Genomic DNA, 21,980 nt, shown 5'->3' with positions numbered 1-21,980 from the left:
CAGCACTCACATGGTGGCCAGGAATCGTCCTTAATTCCAGTTCCAGGGGAATCCAACGCCCTCTTCTGACCTCTGTGGCATTGCATGACACGGGTGCAATCATGTATACTCATACACATTAAATAGATAAATAAATAAATAAATAAATAAATAAATAAATGCCGGACGTGGTAGCACAAACCTTTAATCCCAGCACTCGGGAGGCAGAGGCAGGGGGATCTCTGTGAGTTCAAGGGCCGCCTGGTCTACATAGTGAGGTCCAGGACACCTGGGGCTACAGGGAGACCCTGTCTCAAAAAGACCCCCCCCCAAAAAAAAAAAAATAAATTTTTTTATCTTAATAAACAAAGGCTGGCCTAATGAAATAACTAATAAAAACTATTAGATACTATCAGGTGCAAGCTAGGATATATTTTTTAAATTTCCTTTGTAGTTGTATAATATTGTACAACCTTACAAATAATACTGAACTGAAGAACATGATTGCTTTTCCTTTTGTGGATTAATCGTTTGACTGTAGCATGCTTTTCGTGTGTGTAATCTGAGGAGAAATTCACATTACATAACTTCATATTTCATTACTTGACTTCCTCAGTCTCCCTCTTAATATAAAATGAGGATTCACTTTTCCCCTCAGGTCAACAGGAAATGTTGCTTATCACGGAGATCACATAATCCAGATAAGATAGAAAAGTGTCACTATACTTGTAGCTTTTGGGTAGAAAAGTTCAGAGGACTTTTATTAATTGTTGCTAGCTAGACTCTAAAGATGTCCTCTGCCTGCATGCATTTAAATTTTTTTAAATTTGATTTAAAAATCTTAAATTTTTTCTTTGGGATTCATCCTTAAACTCATTCTTTCCCCGGGAAATGCAGAAGAAATGCACCAGGGGTCGTAGGGTAGTCCTTCTAGGTGAAACTAGCACTTACATTTTATATGATCCTGTTAACTGCCCCAAACACCACATTTCCATGTCTGTTCGTGTAGAAAGTTGTGATTCTCTTTCCCTCTTCCAGCAAGAGTACTCCCTGGTGGATCAGATACGGTGTCTTACACCAGCACCACCCTGGGTGGGAGGCTGAGGGTGTTGATGTTTTACAGCTGTGCATTGCTAGAGCCTCAGCCAGGAGGCAGAGAAGGACCTCTGGATTGTCTCGCCCACCACACTCAGCCCTGGAATGACCCTTTTTGGAGAGAGTCTGCTAATGAACTCTCAGTGGGTTTGTGTTATCGATGTGGGATTCAGCTCTCTTTGACATTGACAATGTGTTTCAGAAATTCTTTGACTGGATAGAAATAGTTCCAATGGTGAGGCAGTCTGTAGAGATGTCAGGTTGGCTCATCATATGTCAGTGCTTCCTATAATGCTTTTGCCACCCCTCCCTTCTTCCCCAAACAGAAAAAGGCCCACTTACAATTTCTGCAAAGGAGAATGTAAAAGTGGTATACTACCGAGCGCTGTATCCCTTTGAATCCAGAAGCCACGATGAAATCACCATCCAGCCAGGAGATATAGTCATGGTAAGACAGAGCACGGTGGGAGTCTGTTGAAGACTGGCATTGTCTTCCTTTGCACCTTGTTGCACGATTATGAAGTTGTCAACGGGCATGAAATCCAGGAATTCAGATTAGGTCTTCGAAGCATAAGCTCAGCCTTCTTTCATTTCCATCAGGTGGTAGTTTAGAAATGTCTCTTAACATTACTTTAAAATATGGTTGTAGGGGTTCGGGATTTAGCTCAGTGGTAGAGCGCTTGGCCCTGGGTTTGGTCCTCAGCTCTGGGAAAAAAAAAAAAAAAAAAGACAAAATAGCAAAATACGGTTGTTTTAGACAGTGTTCTTATTGAAGCTTTTGCTATTTTAAACCCCTAAATGCCTGGTGGTTTCTGAGTTTAGATGACGACCATATGTATGCTATGAAGAGTCTTTAATTAATAGTTGTAAATGTATACAAAATTCCTTTTTATCATTCACAGTGATACCTTTTGTAACTTTGGGCCAAAGCATTTTTTCAGTCTCCTCCCCTACCTTAATTGTATGAATTATCGATTATATAAAAAAATAGTAATGAATTAAATACAGTAACTCTGCTTTATGACTTAGAAAATTAACAAAATATTCTAAATTTTGCTTTGTTATGTTCTTTGTTTATGACAGCTCAATATAACCTTATAATTGTGACCAAAATATAGGAACCAGTTTAAGAAGGAGAATAAAGCAATGTAGTTTATTTAAATTATTTTCTAAAGGAAAGCAGTAATTCCTTGATTCACTTACAAGTAAATATGAAAGCTAAGAATTGAGACAAACACATTTTTCATAGTTGAATTTGGAAACAATAATCTGTATTTTAATGAGAAACTCTTGCTTTTGTTGGGGGGATGTACTCAGCTTGTCCCTGCAATTCAGATTCTATTACAGTGATACGGACTCCTTTTCCTGGAGTTGGCTAGTTAACCCTGACTTGATTAGATGGTTAGAGTTTAGATGTGCTGTAAGATAAGATGTTTCATTAAACATCTATTTTGCCTTGCTTTCAAACCTTTGCTTTCCTGGTGGAGGTTAAAGGGGAGTGGGTAAGTGCCTCCTGTCAGGAGGTCTGCATTCTATTCCATGTCTTGTTCTTTTGAATCACTTTAATGCTGTGTTAGTACATGCATCTTTGGTTGTTGTGACAGTGAAAACGTATTAGGAGTTTGTATAGTAGTGTATGCTTAAAAAGCAAAGAAAAGTATGAATTGTCTGGGTTTGTGTGCTGGGCTTCTGTTTGTTGAACTCCACTGAAGACTAATCTGAAGGCTCTGATTATCAAATCTCCATCTCACTCAGTACAAGGCCAACCATTCCAGATAGATTAAATGTAAAAGACAAATATCTGAAGCTATTTTTCTTTCTAAATGGAATATTGGAATGATTTCCTGGCTTAGCCCTTTTCATTTTGGTTTTTTTAATACAGGGTCTCTTGTAGCTCAGGCTGGCTCCAAGCTCACCATGTAGCCAAATTTGGTCTTGAACTCTTGATTGTCCTGCCTCCAACTTCCAAGTGCTGAGATTCCAGGCATGTGCCACTGCACCCAGCAAAAGCTATGAAAAGAAGTAATTAATGGCAATAAAAGACAAGTTTTGTGATCTATAAGCATTAAATTTTTTATTTTTATTTTTTGGTCTTTTTTGAGACAGAGTCTCCCTGTAGCCGCAGCTGGCCTGGATTCGCTATGGAGACCAGGCTGGGCTCGAACTCACAGAGATCCACCTGCCTCTGCCTCCCAAGTGCTAGGACTAAAGGCATGTGCCACCACGCCCGGCTAGCATCAAATTTTTATGTTATAAATTAAGAGACCATGGGTTGCTAGTCTTATTATATAACTGCTCCAACAGTTACCATGAAATAGACCTGAAAGTCTTAGGCAAGTCAGCAGAGGGTAAGAAGGTATTTGGACAGAAGAAAAGTAGTTAAGTGATCAAAAAAATATACATCCGCCAAGTATGATCGTGCACCAACACCATGGAACACTGTCAGCTCCATCTGTATCAACCAGGCAAGAGCCTGACCTCACCTTCACTAAGAACTCTGACCAAAAGCAAATATCTGAAATCTTAGACTTAGGGGTGTTTCCTGGCAGCGACTCAGCCTGATTACCCAAAGTGAAAACCATGGTCAGCCTGGGTGTGGTGGCACATGCCTTCAATCACAGCACACAAGAGATTGAGGCAGGTGGTCCTGTGAGTTCAAGGCATACCTAGTCTACATAGGATGTTCAGTCCAGCCAAGGCTACATAGTGAGACCCTGTCTCAAAAAAAAAAAAAAAAAGCCCAATTACAGGTGTGTAATCCCAGCACTTAGAGGAGGCAGACAGGATATAATATACATTGTCAGCATGGCTGTTCAATTTGCTTAGGCCATTTGGAAAGCAATTTGGTAATACCAGTGCCTATTAAAATGTAAATTTCTCAGCTCCCTTAACCCCTAAATTCAGATTTTCTACCTACTATCATACTCTGGACTTTTTTGTTTTTATGGTACATGTAAAAATATATATGCTTGGATCTGGGAAGATGGCTTGGAAGTTTAGAGTACTGGCTGCCCTTATAGAGGACCTGGATTTGGTTCCTAGCATCCTTGTGGCAGCTAGCCACCATCCCTTCATTCTGTGATACTCTTCCCCATCTACACCCCCACCTTACTATCCTGTCCCCAACTTCATACCCACTATTATTATTTTTAATTTTTATAATTTATTTTTGTAAATATCATACATGAGTATTTGCATTATTTCTATCCCTCCCAGTCCCTCTCCAACTCCTCTCATGCCCCCTAGTCACTCCCTCTCAATTTCTTGTCCTCTTTGAGTATTTTTTATATATATATATGTATATATACATACATATATACATTTATAGAGACACACAGCACATATATGCATACATGTATGTTTATATATAAGTATACATACATACATACATATATATAGTACTGAGTCCATTTGTATGCTCCAGGTACCTGTGTTTAGGAATTAGATAACCTCTCTGGGAGTTAGTGCCTTGAAAAACTTTCTCCTTCCCTCAGCAGCCATCGGTTGCCTATAGCTCTTCATCTTGAGGTGGGACCCCGTGAAATTTCCCCCATCCACCTTGGCATGTCAGCTGATTTTGTCATTATTTGCAGATCTTGTTAGACTACCATGCTGTGGAGATTTCGTTGGTGCAGAATGCATTAACTAGAAACAGGTGCCTCCTCCCTCTAGTGCCTACATTCTGTCTGCCCCCTCTTCCTTGATGTTCCCTGAGCCTAGGTGTAGAGGTTGCATTGTAGATGTGTCACTTAGGACTGGGCACTTCACAGACACTTATTCTCTGTGTTTGATCAATTGTGGAACTTTGTAATAGTCTCCATCTGTTGCAAAAAGAAGCTTCTTTGATGTGTGGTGAGAAGTAACTTGTCTGGAAATATAAGGATATGTATTTAGGATACAGTAAGAAATCACATTGATCTAGGGAACTGATAGAAGTAGAGTTTTCTCTAAGGTTTGTGACCTCTCCAGCCATGTGTACTTGTCTGTGTTTATAATACCATGCATGAATTCCCTCCCATTGAGTGGGCTGTAAGTCCAATTAGACAGCTTTTGATTACTCCCAAGAGAAAAGTCCCACTATTGGGCCAATAGAGATAATTTGCAGGGCCCATCATTGTTGTGGTTCGTAGGCTTTACAGCTGGGAAGGATCATTGATTGATTTTCTCTCAGGGAGTTTTTTTTAGCTGAGGCTTTTTAGTTGATGGCCAACGCTTAGAGGTTTTAGAAATAAGTGGCCTCTTCAATATGGAGGTCCCCATACCTGGAGGATGAAATTTGACATCTAGTGTATTGCAATAGCAATTGGATAAGAAATGAGAAGACCTTTGCTCACTGTCATTTTGTTACAATTAGTCTTGAGAATGCTGGTGCTAAGATAAGGGTAGCATGAAGTGTGTCAGAATTACTTAAGGAGCATCAGAAAAGTAACTGTGTGGGTGTTGAGGTGGCTCAGCAGCAACGGTGCTTGCCTTATGTCCTGAGTTTGATCCCTAGAACCCACGTAAAGGTGGAAGGAGAGAATTGACTCCACAAAGTTGTCCTCTGACTTTCATATGCACCCCATACACATATTGTGCACTCTCACACACAATAATAAAAATAAATAAAATCTCTTTTTAAAAAGTATGCGGGTTGGAGAGATCACTCAGTGGTTAGGAACACTAACTGCTCTTGCCAGAGGACCTGGGTTTGATTCCCAGTACCCATGTGGCAGCTAACAACTGTCTGTAACTCCAGTGCCAGGGGATCTGATGCCCTCTTCTGACCTCCGCGGGCATTGCACAACACAGGTGTACCTACTTACATGCAAGCAATACACCCATACACATTAAATAAAAATAAATAAATAAATAAATATATATATATATTTTAAGTAGCTATGTCCCACTCATTCCTCAGACTTTCTGGCAACTTTTGATGCAAATGCATAGTTCAAGATTCTTTAGGGAGTAAATTTCAGGAATCAGTGATCTAACCTCACCCCTTTGTCCTGTCAGAACCAATCCTAAATCATTTCTAGAAAGTACCCAGAGACCAAGGGGCTTCTTGAGCATTGTCAGCATCAGCCAGTCATTTTGTTCCAAAAACTGACTTCTAAATGCTGCCCTTATAACAATTTGAATTCCTATTTGTGGAGGGGGAAAATTTTACATCATCTGTATCTTTTCCTTTTACCTTCTTTAGATTTCAAAAATTTTACCATCTGAGCTCAGCTTATTTAGTAACAACTGGTCATGTCAATGCTGCTTTGAGAGACTAGGCACATCCATTTATGGACTTAGGGTCAGTTCTGATCCACCGTGTGTTTTTAAATAAACTTTTATTGGAACACAGCCAGGCTTGAGCATGCACATGTTATGTATACCTTTTTTTGTGCTACAACAGTGGGCTTGCTTAGTTGCACTAATGAAAGAATCCCCTGGCCTCTAGGGAGAGGCCTCTAGATACCCTCATCTAGAAGTTTAGGGAGAAATTTGCTATCTGAAATTTGGCATATCCATGAAACATGCATTCCTCAACACAGCCCAGGCAGCACTAGCTGCTGAGCTCATTCAGACACAGTTTAGACCTGTTTGCTGTCTCTGCTTGTCATGCTCTGTGAAGGAAACGGAGTTTTGTTGGTCTCACCCCAGTCAGAATGGCTGTCATCAAGAAATCAAATGACAGCAAATGCTGATGAGGATGCGGGGAAAGAGGAACCCTCATTCACTCTTGGTAAACTGTACAGGCTCTATGGGATCAGTGTGGAGGTCCTCACAAAGCTAGAAATAGCGTGTGCCCAAAGGACTCTATCCTGCCACAGAGTTACTTGCTCATTCATGTTCATTGCTGCTCTGTTCACAAGACCCATGGAGTCAGCCTAGATGTCTCTCAGCTAATGAATAGATAATGTAGCTATGGTTCATGTATACATGGAATTTTATTCAGCTGTGAAGAAAAATGAAATGACCAGATTTGCAGGTAAATGGATGGAACCAGAAAAAAATTATATTGAGTGAGACAACCCAGGCAGAGTGAGTGAAATCTGCATGTTCTTTCCCACATGTGGACCCTGTTTGAATCTTTAGATTTGTGTGTTTAACTTGGAGTACCTGTAGAAACCAGGAAATATGGGGTGTGGGGTACCTTGAAGGAGGGGGGTTAGTGGAGCATAAATGATAGGAAATTAGAAAGAAGGAATGCTTAGGGTGGAAAGGTTTAAGCAGGGATGGGGTGAGGTTGTGGAAGTAGAGAGGTGAAAGGCTAGCAGGGAGAGGATTACCAAAACAAATGTATGGAGAACACAAATGGTTGAAACCTACCAGTTTATCATGCGAGCTAAAAACTGTAAGTTGGAGATCTGACTCTTCTGGCCTTCACAGGCACCCCCACACATATAGCATACACATGCACAGACACACATACACATACACATGAAGTAAAACTTAAACTTAAAAGTTAAAAAAAAAGTTATGCTTGGGGGCTGGAGAGATGGCGCAGCAGTTAAGAGCACTGACTGCTCTTGCAAAGGACCCAGATTCAATTCCCAGCACCCACATGGCAGCTATGAACCGTCGTTAACTCCAGTTCCAGGGGAATCTGACGCCCTCTTCTGGCCTCTGTGGCATTGCATGACATGGGTGCATTCACGTACATGCAGGCAATACACTCATGCACATAAAATAAAAATAAATAAAATATTTTTTAAAATTAAAAAAAGTTATGCTGCGTGTGGTGGCACACGCCTTTAGTCCTAGCACTAGGGAAGCAGAGGCAGGCAGATCTCTATGAGATGAGATCGGCCTGGTCTACATAGCGAGTACCAGGCCAGCTGGGACAACAGGGAGACCCTGTCTCAAAAAAGAAAAGAAAAAGAAAGACTAAAACTACTTAGTGGAAATGGTGGCCATTGTACATGTGACCATTAGAATTCAGGCTTTAGCCAAATTAATTTAAATCTGAAATGACTACTATATGCATTTGATTATTATAACCAGCACATACAGTATGCAGTGTAGGGTTAGTATCATTTTGTGGACTAGTTCTGTAGCAAATCCCAGCAACATAAGCAGTATCGAGAGTTTGTGTTTCAGTTTCATGATAGTCTACTAGAATTACCCCCAAATAATTTGGGGCTATACAAGTAAGCCTAGGTAAATGAAATTATATTAAGACCAATTTTGTTCTCTTAAAACAAAACAAAACAAAACAAAAACACCTATTATAGCCAGCAGCAGATGAGAGTACTTTGTTGTAAAGCCCATGGCATAGCCTGCTGTGTTACAGAGAACTTTATCATGATCTGTCATAATCTTGTGTTTTTCCAAACCTGGCTTGGCATTCGGGGTCAAGTTTCATATATTGACCTTTTTGCTTTCACTAAGAAGTTGATTAAGTGTTAATAATGATTTTTTGATGTCTCAGCTGAACTTTATAATCATTAAGATAAATAGATTCATATAAGTTATGAGACTGTTATTTATACTGTTGAGGTTGGTAAAATTCCTTGGTTGAAAGTGAAATACATACAATTTAATAATTGCTCTTTTAAGGATGGGAGCTGACTCTAAGCTAGAGGGTCCCTTCTCTAGCTCCTGAGTATACTCAATGATGCAGCATATTTTCTGTCCTTTCTAGTGTCAGGTTGGGCATGGTTCTTTAATTGGTTGGGAGCTGAACCTTTTCTTGGGGTGGGACATTTCCTCTGGACTTCAGATATCATTTCATATATCCACTCTAAGTCTTTTTAACCAAAGGGATGACAGAAGATCCTAGTCATGACTAGATAAAGCAATTGTAGCAGTCTAAATTGGGCAGCCTTGTGAGAGTTTCAGGCAGGCAGGAGACAGGGTCCCTAGCAGGAGACCACCATGGTGAGAAAAAGGTAACCCAGAGATGCCAGGGTTCCAGACATTCTTCCAGAGTGAATTAGGTAGATACCAGGACCAAAGCCCAGATGAGAGCCATATATAAAGTTAGCGTTTACTTCAATAATTGTGTCCTGAAACATTCTTTATGTGATTTACTGGTCCTCAAAGCACTGTAGTAAGACAGGCATTATTATCAACAAAGAAATTGAGGCACCTAGAAATTAAATTTGCCCAAGGTCAGCTAATTAATAAGTTATAGAATCAGTGTTTCAAATTGAGGCAGTGTTGGGACTAAAGAGTTGGCTCTGTGGTTTCTAAGAGCACTGGCTGCTCTTACGGATGACCCGAATTCGGTTCTCAGCACCCACAAGGTGACTGACAACTAGCAATAACTCCAGTTTCAGTGGATCCAATGCGCTCTTCTAGCCTCTGCAGGCATTGCATGATGCAGGTGAACTTACATACATCCAGACAAGATAATCATACACATAAAAATAAATAAATAAAAAACTTTTAGTTGAGGCAGTCTAAATGCAGAGCCCTATTGATCATTACACTTGGTGGTCTTCAGTGTGTTTGGTACAAACTCCTAACCAACTGCTACATGGCATCACCTTTAGTCCCAGGTTGAAGGTCACTGAACTTGGCCATTGGACCTACTTGGGGAGTGCCGGTATGCCTAGAAGCAGCTATGTTTCCAGTGCCGGCAGGTGCAGAGTTATAGTGTACTTTAATATCACCAGTAAATATAAACCAGGAAGGAAGAGCATATCGCCATTTGAGTTTAGCATAAATGGAAATCGAAATGGAAAAAAATGTTATCTTAAATCCTCACTTAGAGAAACAACTGGGGCTGCCCAGAAAAGGAAGAATAAAAAACAAAACAATGGTGGGAGTTGAACGAAAAGTAGCTTGTGTGTTCACATCTGTGTAAGTGCAAGCAGGAGTGACCAGATTATAAAATACAACCAGCCCCCTTAGAAATATTGTACTTGACCTGAGGGGATTCTTTTTGTGTGGAGAATTCTCAGCTTTAAAAATTACCCTTATCCAGCCAGGCATGGTGGCACATGCCTTTGATCCCAGCACTTGGGAGGCAGAGGCAGGCAGATCTCTGAGATTGAGGCCAGCTGGGGCTTGAGGGAGACCCTGTCTCAAAAAAAAAAAGGCAAAACAAAACAGTAATTACTCCTCTTGGTGACAGAAAGGGCCTCTCCAGCAGTCTAGCAGGCAGACATCTCCTACTTGCAAATTCTTTGTAGGCAGCATGTTAAATGAAGTAGTGTGCTTTGTAGCTCACTTTCTCCACTTCCTGCCCTAAGATTTGTTCACTCAAATAAGCCAATAAGCAATACACTCTTGTTACTCACTCTACACTCAATGTATGTGAATGTTTGATTCGTTGAACAATTTTTGCTCTATCTTCTTTTTCACTGAGCACTTGAATGGGCCAGAAACTGGTAATTTTGCCAAATTTCCTACCTATTCATTTCTGGGATTTCTAACTAAAAAACCTCTTAATGTCCAATGGTGTGTTGGATGTTTTTGACTCTTTAGACCATCCATGAAGGTGTAGAAATAAGAATTTCTCTGAGTTGCTTTTTTGACTTCTAGTCATGAAACCAGTGTGTGATAGTGAATGCGGTTTCCTCCAGAGTCCTGCTCATAGACAGTGGCTAACTGTAACGGTACACAGTACAATCCGGGCCATTTTAAATGTCCCTTTTGTGGCAGAATGACGGTTAAACACAAGCATTAAAAGCACTTGGCGTAGTTTATAATGTCTCTGAAATCAGAGTTCAACCAAATGCTGTATTCTTGAGTGCAGTTTTGTGGATTTTAAAGTGTAGTTTGCATGAAAGAAAAGTATAGCCTTAATAGAACTGGTGGTGACTGTAAACAAGCACTTCTTTGTTTTTTCATCTTGTATCTGTGGAGCTCTTAAATGACAAACACACCGGTCAGCTTTGCTTCCCAGAAAAACCAGCTAAGGCTGTTTTTGGTTTGGGGTTTCTTTTGTCTTTAATCCTGCTTTTCCCTATGCTGAATAAATCCTTAGCTACTGGAGGTTTTAGAATACTACATTTATATTGATTATATTCTTTGCTTTCAACTTTAAATAGTAAACCCAAGTCATTTTTAATAATTGTATGACTTTCTGAGTGATGGAGTCTGTCAGATTGCTTCACAATTGAGAATAGCTCTGACTATGTATAAAACTTAACTATATATTAAACTATATAATTAGGGGCCTGAGGCAGTTTATGTCTACTGCCATTATTAGGAAAGGGAGGGAGAAATGATGTAGAGTAAGAACATAAATCACAGAGCTTGCCCTCTTTCAGAGTCAATGTTTACAGACCATTTTTCTAGACTAAGATGAAGAAATTTCCATGCCATGTGTTAGTCAGGGACAGAGGCTTGTGGCTTTGTTGTGGTGAGATGTGTGATGTGTTCAAGGTTGATTTAGTTCCACTTAAATTAAACGATATGACTTCCTGCAGGTGGATGAAAGCCAGACTGGAGAACCGGGATGGCTTGGAGGAGAATTAAAAGGAAAGACAGGATGGTTCCCTGCCAACTACGCAGAGAAGATTCCCGAAAATGAAGTTCCCACTCCAGCCAAACCAGTGACCGATCTGACATCTGTCCCTGCCCCCAAACTGGCTCTGCGAGAGACCCCTTCTGCTTTGCCAGTGACCTCTTCTGAGACCTCCACAACCCCCAACAACTGGGCTGACTTCAGCTCCACGTATGTGTTAACATTGCTGTTTCGGGCAGCTTTGAAATTGAAACTTAGTCATCTTTTCCCGTCTTGTGGTTTTTATCATCTTGGGTTGTCCCTCTGTAAGGGAGCTGGTTCATGTTCATGACCCCTTCCCTGACTGACCTACTGACAAGCTGGAGTTTACACCCTCCTAACTAGGTTTAATAATGTCAGTGCCAAACAGATTTACCATGGTACAAAATAATGTTTGATAATTTATCTATGTCTTTTATTCTTGGAGGAGAAATGGAGAAGTACAACTTCCTAATAATTGGTGCTGGCATCCATGTCAGTCAGCAAAAGTTCATTCATTTCCTGTAGGCTGGGAAATGGCAGTATTTTGTTAGCCAGGAACAAAAATTGCAGTCGGTCATGTGGTTTGGTATGATAGAAGACTGTTTTCTACTGAAGCTTTCTGCTTCCGTTAATCTTGAGCAAATGTACTATGTAGTGAAAGGTACGCACCCTTGTCCACTGTGGCTTCTCTACCTTGGGTTACCAGGAAATGGCATTAAGCACACGCATAGAAGCAGAGGTTTGAAATGATAGATGAAGCCAGTGCCCGGACTTCCAGCAATACGTCTGCATATACAGTTGTCCAAAAATATTTTGAACTAGTTTGCAGTAAGAGTGACTTGAGTAAGATAGATTTCAAATTTCTTTTCAAGTCTAATCACGTTTAAGAAGAAACACATTGAAGGCATAGAGTCCAGACATATTTCTGAAGGAAGATCAGATGAAACAGACAATGGGAAAGGAAGGAATGATAGCTAAGGGCGGGTAGGTAGAGAGAAGGGCATATGGAATTGCAGGGTTTTCATGCTTGTCTTTTCAAATCGACATTGAAGGTGCAAAGAAGGCCTTCCCTGTGTGATCTCTGCCTTTTAAAGATACCTTCTGGTGCATGAGTTCTGGGTTCAAACCATCCCTGCTTCTTTTGATCTTAGTTGAAAAATTCTTGACATTCTAAACTGAAGCTTTAGTTAAGATAGAAAAGTAATATCATAGTTTCTTTCTTTTTGAGAAAGAGCCTCATGTAACCCAGGCTGACTTCAACCTTATTGTGTAACTGAAGATGACCTGAACTTCTGTTCCTAAGGCCTTCACCTCCCAAGTGCTGGGATTACAGGTGTGCATCACCACACCCACTTTATGTGATACTGCAGGTCAAATCTGGGGCTTTGCACATGCTAGGCAAGCTCTATCCCCAGCATTAATACCATGTTTCCCAGGGGTTTTTGTTGTTATTTTGGGGGTTTTGTGTGTGTGTGTGTGTGTGTGTGTGTGTGTGTGTGTGTGTGTGTTTGTTTGTTTTCTGTGAATCAGATCTATCTCCTCCTCAAGAAATATGTGGAATGCAAGTCTTCTGCTGTCATTATAAGCATCTTATTTTCCAAACCGAAGAATCAAGATGTGCAGTCTAGCGAGGAAGTTATTTTGATTTTCAGATTTGTTTTAGGTTTTAGAAAGATGTAAATACTGCTTTTCGATCTGTACTCAAACAGATGTGCATATCTAAAATTGGAAAATCACAAAATCTGTACTGTCCCAGGATCCAGAGCACCTAGATCCCCATGGATACCACTTGTAGTCACCATGGCATCAGAGTATGACCAGGTACTTGCTGTGAGACAGAAGGACAGAGAAGTGCTGACTGTCAAGCCACAGTGTCTCCCTGTGTTATACTCACTTAACTGTTGTTACCACAGGATAGTGTCCTGGGAAGATGTTTTTATGCTGCTTTTAGGTGTTTCTGAGTGTTTTCATACCTGATAATTAAGGTGACCCTTGCAATTAACCCAAAGTAGCCAAATACTGTTTTAGTGAGGAAATCAAGATTCAAAAAACTAACATTGCAGTTTATCTGAGGGGCATTGGAAGTGGATGTAGCTCAGGCTCCACCTAAGCCCAGCATTCTTTCCTGTCCTCCTTGTTCAACTGGAGAAGACCACATAAATGCCCTGGATTTCTGTTACACGGGTTGACAGGGTGCTGTGTGTGTGTGTGTGTGGTGTGGTGTGTATGTGTGTGTGTGTGTGTCCGTCCTTCAATGCTAGGACATTAGAAAGTGCTCCTGCTCATCAGGCATGTTTCCCCTTCCAGGTGGCCCACCAGCACAAATGAGAAAGCAGAAACAGATAACTGGGATGCATGGGCAGCCCAGCCTTCTCTTACTGTGCCCAGTGCTGGCCAGTTAAGACAGAGATCTGCCTTCACACCAGCCACAGCCACTGGCTCCTCCCCGTCTCCTGTCCTGGGCCAGGTAGGACGATGAGTGAGGGTGTAAAGACTGAGTGTGATCTGCAGCTATTGCTGTTACACCAAAAGTTCAGCAACATTTGTTGGGATGTCATTTAAAATAGTCTCCTTTTATGAAACTAGGTTTGTTGGCTGGACTTCATTCAGGAACCTGAGGTTCATATTGTGAACCTCAGAGTTCAGAGGAGCTTAAACTTAATGTGTCTGTATCTACTGGAGACTCTTCATTGAAAAAGTACATCAAAGCTATAATCTTGAGGAATTGGAAAGGTCAAGAAATGGAGGCAGATGGGCTACATACGGGAACTGCCATAGGGAGAGGCTTGAAGACAAAGCATTAGAGTGCAAGTAAGGAGAACAATGGGTACCCCGTTGGATGCTTAGTGGAAAAGGTAGACCGATTGCAGGGTGACAGGAAGTTTTGCAAGGCACTGAGAAGGAACAGTAATTTCTGCAAGCACATTTTTCTTTTGGTTAATGTAATAATGAAAAGGAATAGAATTAAAGGATGAAATTAATCAGTCAAACAGCAAATGTCCGTCTGGGATGTCCCAGGAGATCATGAACAGTTTCTGGAAATGCTTGAATTGGCAGGTCTGTGGGGAAGTGATGTGTAGGAAGATTGGCACTGTTTTCCTACTTCTAAGTAGGGAGTAGCCAGTGGATGTGGAAAAGCAGAGTGAGGTGGGTGCTGAAAGAATGGAGTCACATCTATGGAGCCAGAGGGAAAGGGACCAGCCAGGGAGGAAGGAGGAGTCAGAAGGAAGAGTTGGGTGTTAGATGGTGGAGCAGGACACCCACGCAGTGCTGTCTGGCAGACTGGTGGGATCTGGATCTGGAGGGGGAAGATAAGAGCTGCACTATAGAAAACAGAGTCAGATCTAGTGTGAGACTGTCAGAGACAGTGAATGCAGAGAGAAAATACCAACTGCCCAAGAGCATGTGTGTTAGGGGCTTAGAAGCAGGACTACTGAACAGAAGGGGTCTCTTTCCTTTGCATCTGCCCATGCTTAGCACTTAGGGCACTTCCTGTGACCAAGAATGGGGCTATCGGGAAGGGCACTAGTAAGAACTGTGGGGAGGAGTCCTACCACAGCTTGGGGGCGGAGAGTTCATCGTATCAAGGGCTATGATTAGATCAAAGGAGACCATTTTTCAGTGAGTAGAATTTTTCAACAGCTTGAGAAAGAGTTTAAAGTCCAGGTTGCAATGGGGTAAAGAGGAAGTTGAGCCATGAGAAATCTGGTGGTTTGTGAAGAGCAGAGAAGTAGAGCAAAGAGAGGGCATTGGGAGGTACTTAAGGGACCCGTGTCACCAGCAGAGAAAGGGATTAAAAAGCCAAGTGCCAGGGAATCTTACTGGGGAAGGTGGACACAGTGTTTTCTGTACAGAAGGGAAGCCAGGATTTTTTTTTTCTGAGTGAATGAGAGAGGAGGTCACTTGGAGAAGAGGAGTGGAACAGGAAGTTCAGGTGGGGCAACGGGTCAGTTTAGGTGTGGAACACACCCTGAGGCCTGTGGAGTGGAGAGGTTCAGTAGTAGGTAATTAGATCAAGAATTCCCTGGTAAAGTGCACTTGACTCACCATTCTCTAGCAGTGCCAGCCAGCTCGAGACTAGGGATGACAGTAACAGAACCCCTGACCATTGTTACAGTCACAACAGGTGCTGTGCATCGCTCTTATGAACATTCTTTAATAAGCTTCAGAGGAGAGTACCATTTCTTTGACAGATTTAGAAACTAGGCTCAGAGACCTAACAGTTTCTCAGTGTCACAGAATGAGTGAGTGGCAGCCCTGAACTTCAACCCTTGGGTCCCACCCCATCCTGTCTGACTGACCTTGTGCTTGTTCAGAAGTCCACCATAGGGAAGGACTCTCAGGGGAGGCATTCCAGACTACTTAAAGGCACAGAGGAAACGGTTTACCCTGGGGTCCATTCTGGCCCAGAAGTCCTTGGAGTCATTGAGAGGATTAGACAGGAGGGCTGTGATCAGTGGGCAAGGCGGGAAATGGAAGGTTGAGAATATATGATCCTCTGACTGAAATGCAAGGAGATCAGGATGTTCTAGGCTTAGGGAGGTAAGAATCCATGGAGAGCTGGATTTAGAGATCACTACCATAGACATGGAAGCTGCTGGCAGGTAGAAATTTACCCATTTGTCATGGTCAGATCTTAACACAAAAATAAAAATCACTTTAGGCAAGCACAAAATCACTCTGGACCAAGTCTTTGCACATTAACTTTTGTTTCTATATGGATGATTGAAAGTTGCAATTGTTTGATTAAGTTAATGTAATGACTTTAAATACATAACAAGTTCCTCACCCTGCCTTTCCAGCCTTGTTTCCTGTTCTACCCCTCCATGGGCTCAGGCTGCCCACAGCCCCAGATTGTGCTGCTCCTCCTCCTGGACCACTCGCAGTGCATGCAGCGTGCCACCTCAAGGCCTTTGCCTGTGCTGCGCCTCTGGCTTGAAGTGCCCTTCTGCAGCCCTAGCTACCAAAACCCTTCTGGCCCTTCAAGGCCCAACTCAAATACCTCCTCCTCTGGGAAATTGTTCTTGATGTCCCAAGTCAGAATTCATCCTTATTTTCCCTCTGATCCTGCAGTGACTAGTGGGAACTTTGCCGTATATTTCATTCTGCCAGATGATAGTCTTAGTGTTTATCTCTTCTTTACACATTTAACTGAGGGTTCCTCACTAGTCCTATGATGCTGTCCATTATTACAGTGCTTCGTAGTTAATAAAATGCTTTACCCTAAACTATGTGGAGGAGGCAGAGGTAACATTGTGTCTTTGTCATTCCACGGTGTCTGGAATTATGGGTAATAAATGTAATTGTAAGTAATTACAATACTTTATGGTAACTGAACCCTCTTTCTCTGAAAATGAAATAAAGCAGTCCAGTGCACGGCCTGTTTGCATGTGTCCATCCAAACTAAAATATCAGTTAAATGTCCTAAAATTTCTGCCCAATTGAATATCCAAATCAGATTGGAAATGGGCAGGTGTCCTAAGCAACTTGAGAGAGTAAAAATGGAATCAAAGGTACAACAGACATAGCTCGTGTGACTGAAGGACTACCACCTCCTGGCTTGCTTCAGTGGAAGGTCTGAGGATGGCTCTGAGAACACCTGGCAGGTTTAGGTGTCTACTTTTGAAATGAGCAGTTACTGAGCAGCAGCACTGTGTCAGCCCTCGTGCTGCACTGAGACAGCATTCTTTGTGGCTGTGTGTGTGCTTGCCGAGTGCATGTCTGCCTTCAGTGATAATGACTGCAATGTAATGAGAGGTCCTTTGTCATTCCACACAAGGGTGAAAAGGTGGAGGGGCTACAAGCGCAAGCCCTGTATCCTTGGAGAGCCAAAAAAGACAACCATTTAAATTTTAACAAAAATGATGTTATCACCGTTCTGGAACAGCAAGACATGTGGTGGTTTGGAGAAGTTCAAGGTCAGAAGGGTTGGTTCCCCAAGTCTTACGTGAAACTCATTTCAGGGCCCGTAAGGAAATCAACAAGGTATTTTTATTTATCTGCTTCTATTTGCTGAAAACAATATTAGATTAAATTGTTTGCACTAGTAAAGATTTGCACATGGGAATTGCAGGATGATTTTGTCTTCTGGGTTTTTTTTAACTGCAAAAGTTGTATATATGATTGTTTCATGTCGTTGTAGTGCATATATATATATGAAGTCCACAAAGGGAGCCTGCTGCAGATAAGCCAGCACTTTTCTTCTTTCAGGAATGTCTGTATATCATGTTTTTCATTGACTTACATAAGAACAAATCCCTATATTGGTTGGAAATTATGACTGTCTTTATGCTTCATGCCCAGTGCTGTACCAAAAATATGCAAATACATAAAACCCAAGGCATTTGGGAAAGTAATTGGAGGAATGAACAAATGCTCTTTTTCACTTGAGTCTGCATGTTACATAGCACCTGCAGGGCTTTGTATGTTATTCCAACCATTGAGATGTCTGAAACAAATCATTAGCTTTAAGAAAATAAACAATCAGAAATTTATCTATTAGATCTATTAGTCAATGCTTGGAAAGAGACCGACATCTAGGCTGTGTGTCCAGCATAGCAGAGTGGAGAAAAACGAGAATGTGAGCTAGAGTCTGCCTCGCAGCTCCAGTGCCTTCAGTCAAGCTGAACTGTTGCAGCTGTGGGTTGTTTCATGTCATTGTGGTGTCCTCTTTTCAGATGAGAATTGAAGCACTCTTTCTTCCCTTCTTACAGCATTGATGCTGGCCCTGCAGAAAGCCCTGCCAGTCTAAGGAGAGTGGTCTCACCAGCAGCCAAGCCGGCCGTTCCAGGAGAAGGTGAGGACTGAGTGTGTTAAGCTCATCAGGAGGGCTGAGGACATTATTCATTACAGATAGTAAATGTTTATAAATAGGCCATGTTACCCTATGGTCGGTCAGTCTATTAAACTCTAAGGTGAAATGACGGTTGAACTCTTTATGTGAAATACTTTCAAAATTGGTATTGGCCACCTAAAACTGAATTTTCTTACTGTATTTGACTATGAATGTAGCTCATAGCATTCACTAAAGATTAACCTCTGAGCATCTCTGTAAACCATGGTCATGGCCTTCCTGGTGTTTTGTGAATAAGTATAGTGCTTCAAAATTCACTGCATAGCCATTGATGCTCTCTGAGCACCACGAGTGTCCTGGGTACACCCTAGCTGAGACAGAAGCTCATTTACATGTACTCTGTGTGAATGACTGAACCAGATTATTTAGGCCTGAAACATTCATTTTCAGTATTTATTACACAAATAATTAATTGCTTTTATTCCCCATTCCTTGTTTTATGGCATAGTTCTAGATATTTATGTGCCCATCTATTGGAGGCGATATTATTAAAACTTAAAACCCGAACTAACCCTATCTGACTTGACCTCACTGGTGTAAATCTCTTCTTTTCCACATTTACTGCTGTCGTCACCACAGTCCCGGATGAATAGTATCACCTGAGTTAAGCCTCTACCTAGTCTAAGCAGGTTTTGTAGTTACAGGTGCCATTAGAGTTGTATGGTGATTTTTCATGGATGTCTGGAGTAAATTACATGAAGATAGAATGGGTTTGGTTTGGTGCAATAAAATGGTTGCATTCCTTACAAACTTTGCCTAATGGAAAATAGAACTCTTGGAATAATTGTTTCTGTGGAGACAGCACAAATTAAGGTTTAGTGCTAGTTCAGACTCACAGGGATGATATTCTATTTTCAAGAGGAATTTTTTAAGTAATTGTTGTTTAGTTTATAAGTATAGCTGTAAAGCCTCATCATTACTTAAAAAAATTCCAACATGTTTTCACATGTTTTATTATTATTAGAATGAAAATAACTATTACCATAATTCTCTTTATATGTTCATGTTATCTTAATGACTATTTTCTCACTATTAGAGCAAGGCAAGAATCTCAGCTACAACCTGCAGTCAGTCTAATAAAAAGCAAATTTTACTTCTACAAAACAAAATAAACAAAGCAAACTTGAGTGTGTAATGAGGTCTCTTTGGAGGGGTGGAATTCACATCCTGGCTCTCAGAGTATTTACCTTTTTTCCAGTCATGCCTCAACTTCCTCATCTGGGAAGCAGACATAATAACCACCCCTTGAGGAGAAATTATTACAAGGGTTATGAACTCAACAAGTGTCCACTCATTTTATCTGTTTCACCTTGCAGTTGAGTGTTCCCAACAGATAGCAGTGTGGAAGAACAGTCATTTGTCTTGAAGTACGTTCAGAGGCCTTGACACCTGAGGCCTTAATAAATAGGTTACAGCTGACCCACACTTACTCTTAAAGTCAGGCAGATTCTGATCTTAGATGAACATCTATTTTGAAATGAGTTAAGCACTGGAAGTAACAGGAAAGGCCAGGCATGGTGGTGCATGCCTTTAAACCTAGCACAGGCAGAGGCAGATGGATCTCTGTGAGATTAAGGCCTGGTCTTAATAGCAAGTTCTAGACCAGCTGGGGCTACAGGGAGACCCTGTCTCAAAAACACAAAACAAAACAAAAAAGTGGCTTGGGACTGGCTTGTGCCCTCTGTTGTCTCCTGTTACGGGGCAATTGTTTGGGCTTTCTGAAATCTCTCGTGGAGTCTGGGGCTTTCCCTGTCTTCCTGCAGCCTTTGTGGAGGGCAGGGCATTTCGAAGCCTCCCAGTCTTTGCAGGCTCCTTATGTTTTTGAACTGCAATATTATGTTCAGCCAGTGTTCCTATTTCTGGAATTTCATAAACATTTTGAAGGATGCTCCAAAATTTTAAGCATTTTTGAAGAAGGTGACCTACATTGAGAAGTCACTGGGAAAGGTATAGAATGCCCAGCCCGCCTCTTATCAGAATGACCAAATGGGAACTGAAGAGAATGACCAAATTCCAGAATACTCTGAAATCAAACAAGGGTGTAAGTGAAAAGAGAGTGCCCTTATTAGAGCTGCCAGACTCTGATTTCCTTGTGTGTGAAATGATTTTTCTGTTTTGGCTGTGAAAGTACAGGTTACAAGGCCAAAGAATCTTGTTTTTCCAAGAACATTTGGATGACCTTGTGTCTGCTGTGAATCCCAACAGTCACTGCTGGCTTCGGCACATGCACAAGTCCCCTGTGTTTGAAGGAGACCCCTTATGATCAGCGCCATCCACTTAGCTCAGGCCTTACGGGTTTTGTTCTGTGTGCTTATTTCAGTTTTCATTAGGACTTCCTACAGACTCTCTTAAATTAGCCTGCGGAAGGGACTGGCAAGATGGTTCAGCAGATAAAGGTGCTTGTAGCCAAGCCTGATGACCTGAATTTGATCCTTAGAACCCATATGGTAGAGGCTAGAACCAACTCCTGCAAGTTGTCCTCTGACCGCCACATGTGTGCCACACACAAAAAAAAAATGAATGTAAAATTATCCAGGGGAGCTATCTTCACTAAAATTCTAGCTGTTAGTGTGATTCCCTCCATGAAGGAGCACCAGCTGACATTCTAGCCGGAACAATATATTTATTAACTGTCACGAAGATGAACTTTCTTGAATAAATTAGTGGTTTTTATTACTTTTAAAAATATATACAAAAACCTAGAATAAAATGGAGGAAAAGCAGAAATAAGAAATGCATGCCTCTTTCTGTGAACCTTTTCTATTATACTTAATGTCTAATGGATCTTGAGAGTATGACTTTGCTCTGAGCCTTAGTAGAATCAATTAAAAGCAAGGTAGAGTTCTACTTAAAAATTAAAAGAAAATTTTCTTCTGGAATGCATACCTTCAAGTTGAAGTCACTCCTTAACACTGAATTATGTGAATAGAACATTATAATAAGCTTCCTGAGAGAGGGTTGTTTTTTCTAGGGTTAGGTAGGTATAACTTTTTTTTTTTTTTTTTAAAGTTGAAACTTTGCTTCATCTTTATTGACATACATAGGTAGGTATAACTTTTATCATTGATCATTTTACCTCTTTATGTGACAGTGACAAGCAGATGCCCAATGGTAACCAAGTTCCTGGGGTTTTTTTTTTATTTTGGTTTTGGGGTTTTTTTTTGTGGTCTTTTTGAGACAGGGTCTCCTTATAGTCCTAGCTGTCCTGGAACTCACTATGTAGACCAGGCTGGTCTCCAGTTTATAAAGATCCGCCTGCCTCTGCCTCCCAAGTACTGGGATTAAAGGCGTTTGCCACCACGCCCAGCTATTTGACTTTTTAACAGCCTTCTACCTTTGTCTCTGTGTATCCATCCCAAGGTTCCCTCAGGCAGGTAAATAAAGTGAAGTGTGTCTGTTTTCGGTCTTTTTGAAATATGGTTTCTCTGTAGCACCAGCTGGTCTGGAACTCACTATGTAGACCAGACTGACTGTAAACTCACAGAGATCCTGCCTGCCTCTGCTAAAGGTGTGCCCCACCACACCCAGTTTAAAAAGTGTATCATTTGATTCATGTAAAGTATATACTGTATCTAAATTTTTCTAAAATGTGGCATGGTCCCCTCAAAACTGAAATACAGATATTTGCATACCCAGAGC

The 21,980-nt window shown here is 41.2% G+C and overlaps 1 protein-coding gene across 3 annotated transcripts in view; it reads left to right on the top strand.

The window, feature by feature from the left end:
- The window catches only part of Itsn1 (intersectin 1), a 200,361-nt gene that overhangs the window by 114,918 nt on the left and 63,463 nt on the right, over positions 1 to 21,980 (top strand). For all 3 annotated transcript variants that reach the window (XR_003849972.1, XM_008835940.2, XM_008835942.3), the window contains exons 19-23: positions 1,401 to 1,522; positions 11,430 to 11,677; positions 13,796 to 13,955; positions 17,268 to 17,473; positions 18,202 to 18,284. Coding sequence is in view for 2 of the 3 variants with exons in the window: in XM_008835940.2 (XP_008834162.1) it covers positions 1,401 to 1,522; positions 11,430 to 11,677; positions 13,796 to 13,955; positions 17,268 to 17,473; positions 18,202 to 18,284 (819 nt within the window). In the remaining variant the exon portion in view is untranslated. The remainder of the gene's footprint in view (positions 1 to 1,400; positions 1,523 to 11,429; positions 11,678 to 13,795; positions 13,956 to 17,267; positions 17,474 to 18,201; positions 18,285 to 21,980) is intronic.

The sequence above is a fragment of the Nannospalax galili genome, unplaced genomic scaffold (genome assembly GCF_000622305.1).
Source record: "Nannospalax galili isolate Female #2095 unplaced genomic scaffold, S.galili_v1.0 scaffold136, whole genome shotgun sequence".
Classification (NCBI taxonomy): Eukaryota; Metazoa; Chordata; class Mammalia; order Rodentia; family Spalacidae; genus Nannospalax; species Nannospalax galili.
This window is presented reverse-complemented; position numbering and strand designations above follow the sequence as displayed.